We start from the raw sequence: 7,517 nt of genomic DNA on the forward strand, positions 1-7,517 counted from the left end.
GGCCTCCCAAAGTGCTGGGATTACAGGCATGAGCCACCGTGCCTGGCCTATCCTCCACTTTAATGAAGGCCATTTTTCTTTGAGCCCTTCTATTTTTTAGAGTTCCTGGTAAAAGTTTTGTTTGAGAAAAAGGGATCTGCAACCTAAAAATATGCTTAAAAACAAACTAGAAGGCCAGGTGCGGTGGCTCATGTCTGTAATCCCAGCACTTTGGGAGGCCAAGGCAGGGGGATTATGAGGTCAGGAGTTCAAGACCAACCTGGCCAATATGGTGAAACCCCATCTTTACTAAAAATACAAAAATTAGCTGGGTGTGGTGGCGCATGCCTGTAGTCTCAGCTACTTGGGAGGTTGAGGCAGGAGAATCGCTTCAACCTGGGAGGCGGAGGTTGTGGTGAGCTGAGGTCGCGCCACTGCACACCAGCCTGGGCGACAGAGTGAAACTCTGTTAAAAACAAACAAACAAATTAGAGCCAGGTGTTTTGGCATGTACTTGTAGTGCTGGCTACTTGGGAGGCTGAAGTGGGAGGATCACTTGAACCCAGGAGTTCGAGTCCATTCTGGGCAACAATGAAACCCCATCTCTTAAAAAAAAAAAAAAACACTCCCCAAATTAGACTAGCTAATCCCTTCCAACCTTAAAATACTATGTATTTATGATTACTATTCTAGGTTCTCTTATGAAGAAATACTCATGTTTTTTATTTTTCATAGTTCTCTTGCTATGAGCCCTGGTGAAGAAATCTTAACCTTATTACAGACAACACCATTTGATATAGAAGACCTTAAGAAAGAAGCAGCTAATCTTCCCCCAGAGGATGGTAAGTGATGGACCAGGATACAGTGGAAGGGTTAAAAAAAAAAAATTAAAATGTTCTACTAAGTCTCACAGGATCCTCTCCTAAGAGGACTTATGTGAATGTAGAATGGCAGTATTATGCTTTCTTCTTTTTCAGATGACCAGTGGTTAGATCTCTCACCAGATCAGCTGGACCAGCTGCTGCAGGAAGCTGCTGGCAAAAAAGAATCAGAGTCTGTTTCCAAGGAGGAGAAGGAGCAGAACTATGACTTAACTCAAGTCTCAGAGAGCATGAAAGCTTTCATATCCAAAGTCTCAACCCACAAGGGAGCAGAGCTGCCTCGGTAATTTGTGTTAAAGTATAAATATATAAATAGCTAGAACCCAAATGTTGAAGTCATAGTCATTGCCATTTCCACTTTTTTTTTTTTTGAGTAAATGAGTTGTACTGCTTGCTTTTTTGTGCCTAGTATAGTGATAACTTACTTATTTGAAGTCAGATTTCTAGAAGCCTCATCCTTTGCAATCCTTGAAATAAGCCAGAAAGATCACCCTAAAAACCATCATCCAGAACCACACAGGGAAACCATATACTTTACTCTTTAGTAGCTTTATGGGCTGAACATTTAGCTTTCAACAAGTTCAGACCTCTGATCTCCCACCCTGCAAGCAGATTGGATACTGAAAACTCAAAGGGATTCATCAGAGGCAGAAATAATAACAGAAATATGAAACTACATTTGGCAAATAACAGGAAAAACAGGTAGGTAGAATTATTACTTGTAGGCTGGGCGCGGTGGCTCACACCTGTAATCCCAGAACTTTGGGAGGCCGAGGCAGGCAGATCACGAAGTCAGGAGTTCAAAACCAGCCTGGCCAGCATGGTGAAACCCCATCTCTACTAAAAATACAAAAATTAGCCGGGCATGGTGGCGCACACCTGTAATCCCAGCTACTTGAAAGGCTGAGGCAGGAGAATCGCTTGACCCCAGAAGGCAGAGGTTGCAGTGAGCTGGGATCGTGCCACTGCACCGCAGCCTGGGTGACAGAGCGAGACTCCGTCTCAAAAAAAAAAACAAAACAAAAAAAACTGTTACTTGTGTATCAAATATATCATTATTAGTGTTGATGCTCTTGAACCTGATGAAAGATCTAAATTTATATTTGGTATTCTCTCTTTAAGAAAGCAGGGATAAGGGAAGATATGTTCTTGTTTATTTTTTAAGCTTTAGTTCTTAAAAGAACAGGCTTTATTTAAATTAACTCAAATAAATAATGGTTTTGCTAATGCTAGATATCTTATTGGGGCTAGAGAGTGGGTAGGTCCCTAAATCAGCATAAGCTAAATGTACATAAACAAGATGCAATTTTCACTTTTCATTTATCAGACTTTCCCATTTCTGTTGTCCTGCAAGGCCAGTAAACTCAAGGATTTTTAAAACTTAAACTACAACTTTTCTTGCTGTGCCTCCTTAGAAATTCTATCTTTGGTAGCTTTCCTAAGAATGGCACCACTTTAGAAAAGTTTCAAAGAGTTGTATTTAGAATAAATTGTCTTTGTCCTTTAATATTGCAGAGAACCTTCTGAAGCTCCAATCACTTTTGATGCAGATTCTTTTCTTAATTATTTTGATAAGATTTTAGGTAAGTAGTGGTGTGATGTTGACTTTCATTCTGAAACTGTAAGTAGTATGGCTGTTGCTAGAGCATTGGGTTATGAGATATCTCAGAAGCCAAAATGTTTGCTTTCTCTTCCTGGTTTGAGTTGCTTTCAACCATGAATTACTACCCATGAATAATTTTGTAGAGGCTGCCTAGCTTAGTGCTTGACATATATAGTAGCTGCTCATTAAATTTTTTTTTTTTTTTTGAGACGGTGTCTCGCTCTGTTGCCCAGGCTGGAGTGCAGTGGCACAATCTCGGCTCACTGCAAGCTCCGCCTCCTGGGTTCATGCCATTCTTCTGCCTCAGCCTCCCGAGTAACTGGGACTACAGGCGCCTGCCACCACACCCGGCTAATTTTTTTGTATTTTTAGTAGAGACGGGGTTTCACTGTGTTAGCCAGGATGGTCTCGATCTCCTGACCTCATGATCCGCCCGTCTCAGCCTACCAAAGTGCTGGGATTACAGGCGTGAGCCACCGTGCCCGGCCTCATTAAATATTTGAGAGTGACTGAATGCTGTGTGTTTAAATAGGGTTTTACCTTGGCTCCCATATTATATTGTTCTTTTTTGGAATTACTGTACTTACAAATCAGTAATAAAAAGATAACTCAAAAAATAATTATAATATGTATATATGTACAGAACTGCAGAGAGAAAGATCGGGATACCCGGAAACTGCTAAAAGATGCTTACCTCTGGGGAGAGAGTGAGATTGGAGACAATACTTGTATGGCTTGAATGTTTACATCAAAATGTATTCATTTATTAGGTATTTTTAAAATTTTTTTAAGAAAAAATTTTAATTAATTGAATTCACTTTTTTTAAGCTAAATCTTTTGATTCAGCCTGTACACTTTTCCACAACATTAAATGCACACATATCTGCCAGCATTACCATTTGTAGAAGGGATTTTTGTGAAGTAGATTGACTATGTGTATTAGTCTTTTTCTGTGGGTAACATTCTTTTGAGATGTGTAGTAACTAAAAAATAATAATTACTAAGTGGCTCTTTCTTTCTTGGGATCTGTGTAGGGCCAAGGCCTAATGAGTCAGATTCTGATGATCTGGATGATGAGGACTTTGAATGTTTAGATAGTGATGATGACTTGGACTTTGAAACACACGAACCTGGCGAAGAGGCGTCCCTGAAAGGAACGCTTGATAATCTCAAGTCATACATGGCCCAGATGGACCAGGAACTAGCACACACCTGCATCAGCAAAAGTTTCACCACTAGGAACCACGTGGTATGTGTGTTTTTAACCTCTTTCTCTTTCTGAGTCTAGTATGTCAGATAGCTAAAACCATATTTTATCATAGTTTTTCTTTTTTTGGTGTGTGAGATTTGAAATAAATAAGAATGTTAATTGTTTTCCTAACTCTGGTAGGATAAAGGATCATAGACTTAATTTTCCTAAACATAAGCTTCATTATATTACTTATTCTACGTTATCTATCAGGATTTAAAATAAAAAGTCATATAATATGCTCAAATTAGAATGCGATTGTACACTACTACTTCTTAAATACATTTTTTTTCAAAAGTAGTTTAAAAAAACTACAGCTTAAATGGATTTTAAAAAAGAGAGGGCACATGTTCTCAAGACCTTTTGAGACTATGCCTTGGGCCACAGTGGATTAAAGCAAAATAACATAAGTAAATAAACAGAGAGGATCTTAAACGTTCAAATAACTTTCCAGTTTTAACAGTTTATTTTGTATGTTTCCCTAATTTAGAGCCAAATTTAGGATTCACCTTCCGTTTATGTTTTCATCCTAGTTTTTAATGCCACCACTGTCTAATCCTAAACAGAGGTATTATGGAAAGAGCAAGGACCCTGGAGTCTTATGGGTTAGGGTTTGAAGTCTAGCTCAGCTGTCCACTGTGAATGTATCTATAAACCAGTAATCCTCATATCATAGAATTAACATGAGAACCAAATTAGACAGCAGTAAAACCTACAATAGGCCTTTAATTAATGTTAATTCTCCTTGCTTTGATCATCTAAACCACTTTTAAAACTATAGTCACTTCCAGAATTGTCAAAATCTAGTAGAAACCGTACATTAGATTTATCTAAAGCAGTATTTCTTAAATTTTAATGTGAATATAAACCAAAAGATCATGTTACAACATAGATTCTGATTAAGTAGGCCTGGGATGAAGCTTGAGATTTTCCTTTTTTTATTATTATTTTGTTTTATTTTATTATTATTATTATTATTATTTTATTTGAGATGGAAGTCTCCCTCTGTCACCCAGGCTGGAGTGCAGTGGCACGATCTTGGCTCACTGCACCCTCTGCCTCCTGGGTTTAAGCAATTCTCCTGCCTCAGCCTCCCAAGTAGCTGGGACTACAGGTGCGCACCACCGTGCCTGGCTAATTTTTGTATATTTAGTAGAGACAGGGTTTCACCATGTTGGCCAGGCTAGTCTCTGGAGCTCCTGACCTCAAGTGATCCGCCCACCTCAGCCTCCCAAAGTGCTGGGATTATAGGCATGAGCGACCACTCCCAGCTGAGATTTTCCATTTCTAATAAGCCCCAAGCGATGGAGACTCTGCTGCTCCATGGACAATGCTTTGGGTAGCAAGGTCATAAAAGTCTATCGAGCTGTAATCTTTCAAATCCTTTCCCCAGCTTGTGGAATCAGAGGCCCAACTAACAATTTAGAATCTTTGTGGTTGGAACCACAAAGCCTGGTGTTTTTACTTTTAAGCTTTTTCACTGGGGGGAAAGAAAGGAACACTCGCTTCTTTCATTTTGAAGAAAATTTACATTATTATTTCATTTAATATTCACTTTTATGTTTGTTTCTTTTAAGACTCTTAGACAAGTTATAAATGTACCTTCTTAATTCTATTAGCCCTTGAGCTATTTCAAAATAGACATGCAATTTATTCAATTTGCAGGAATCTTTCCTGGAGAGAAATGTGTTATAATCTTTAGAACCAAGTTTTATTATGTGTGCTAGGCCATATAACTTATTAGACTTCATTTTCAGTTTATATCACCAAGGATAAGAAGTTTCCTTTTTAATTTGGAATGCAAATTTACATTGTGGCTTAGTTATCTTTTTATTGTAACCACCATGCAACCTAATGATATATTAGCCCATAATTTTCTTTTCCCTCTATGAATAAGGAACCTGTATCCCAGACTACCGATAACAATTCAGATGAGGAAGATTCTGGTACAGGAGAATCTGTTATGGCACCAGTAGATGTAGACCTGAACCTGGTTTCAAATATATTGGAATCCTATAGCTCCCAAGCTGGACTGGCAGGACCTGCTTCCAATCTTTTACAAAGCATGGGAGTGCAGCTGCCTGACAACACCGATCACAGACCAACAAGTAAGCCAACAAAAAATTAACCAGCACATTTAGCTTCTCTTTTTTCTTTTTAAATAAATATTGAATATGATTCTGTTCATTTCTAGTTTAGATTACTCATTTGGTAAAAATGTTTCTTCATTACAAGTTTTACAGATTGACTTCTCCATGAGCCCCAAATGTAGCCCTCTTGGCACAAGTCTTTGTGATCTCAGCTGTGGGTTATACACAGGTTTTGAACTCGGCAGGGTAGAATCTAGCCCCTAGACAACCTTGAGATGAAATTCACACACTTCATGCTAAAGATATACCCTACCACAATATACCCTTGGAGTAATTCTAAATATTTAAATTTCTCCCTTACTGCTATTCATCCTCAGATCAAAATTTCAAGTTGACAAATTTGGATTTGAAAACTCATTCACTTTTTCTTTTCAATTTTTTTAATGAGGCATAACATGCATATGGTTAAGTGCACAAATCTTAAGTGTACAGTCAGTGAATTTTTGCATGTATGTATGTACCTGAAGCAAGATATAGAACTTATTTACTTGTAAATAACAGCTATATTGATATGTCACATACCAAAAAATTTACCCTTTAAATTATACAATTCAGTGGTTTTTAGTATATTTACAAAATTGTGCAACCATCCCTACCATCTAATTCTAGAATATTAGAAACCCCATACTCACTAATAGTCTCTCATTCCCTTCTACTCCCAGCCGCTAGAAACCACTAGTCTACTTTCTGTCTCTATGGATTTGCCTATTTTGGGTATTTCATACCTGATATTGTACTTAATTGTTTTAATTAATTAATTGGTTTGATATTTAATATAACTGATATATCTATTGCTAAGATGAAATGTTTATTTCTTAAAATGATGCTCATATTCCTCCTAAAATAAATCAAGTATTATCTATATATCATAAAATTCACCATTAAAAGCAAAAAAAAAGTCTTCTCTACAGACAGCTCCATATACTGACCATGTTTTTATAATCTAGGTCTCTGGATTCTTCTTTATTATTGTATGCAGCAGAGAGATGCCTTTACTATATCTTACCCTATCCAAGTAAAAACAATGGAAATAGTTTCATACTGTTCCCTCTCCAGTGACCAAGGGAGGAATTAGGAGAATGGTGTAGTAGAGTTCTCATCTGAGAACTTACTATCACGAACTAATAAAAACTGAATATGGCCGGGCATGGTGGTGGGTGTCCATAATCCCAGCTACTTGGGAGGCTGAGGCAGGAGAATAGCTTGAACCTGGGAGCCGGAGGTTGCAGTGAGCCAAGATTGCGCCATTGCGCTCCAGCCTGAGCAACAAGAGCGAAACTCCGTCTCAAAAATAAATAAATAAAAACTAAATATACCATATCCCACTCCAATCCTTTGTCTTCCTAGTGTTCACTGAAATGAACTAAGGAAGAGGATAAGTGTTACACACTGACTAAAGTAACACATCAGATGATGTTGTGCAACATTTTAACATTTTAAATAATTATTTTAAATATATTTTTATTGTTTGTTTTGAAGCTACATTTCTCATGTTAAAAATGGGGCCAGAATGCCATCCCAGCTCAACTGTGAGAAAAAGGTTTCCCCCCATCGCACTTGTGGTACATTAGATTTATCTTCATTGAGGATTAAATATTGGGTAGAGAAAGGGTGATAGACAGGCAAAAATATAAATGAAATTTTTTTTTATTCTG

At 37.7% G+C, this 7,517-nt stretch overlaps 1 protein-coding gene across 3 annotated transcripts in view; it reads left to right on the plus strand.

Annotated features, from left to right (window-relative positions):
• ECD (ecdysoneless cell cycle regulator) overlaps nucleotides 1-7,517 on the plus strand; it is a 59,374-nt gene that overhangs the window by 27,681 nt on the left and 24,176 nt on the right. For 2 of the 3 annotated variants that reach the window (XM_063709729.1, XM_055353493.2), the window contains exons 10-14: nucleotides 715-821; nucleotides 957-1,143; nucleotides 2,376-2,443; nucleotides 3,498-3,712; nucleotides 5,610-5,820. In XM_063709729.1, coding sequence (XP_063565799.1) covers nucleotides 715-821; nucleotides 957-1,143; nucleotides 2,376-2,443; nucleotides 3,498-3,712; nucleotides 5,610-5,820 — 788 coding nt within the window. Of the gene's footprint in view, nucleotides 1-714; nucleotides 822-956; nucleotides 1,144-2,375; nucleotides 2,444-3,497; nucleotides 3,713-5,609; nucleotides 5,900-7,517 lie in introns of those variants that run through there. The other variant, XM_031015175.3, reaches the window with a different exon arrangement.

This window comes from Gorilla gorilla, chromosome 8 (genome assembly GCF_029281585.2).
Source record: "Gorilla gorilla gorilla isolate KB3781 chromosome 8, NHGRI_mGorGor1-v2.1_pri, whole genome shotgun sequence".
NCBI lineage: Eukaryota > Metazoa > Chordata > Mammalia > Primates > Hominidae > Gorilla > Gorilla gorilla.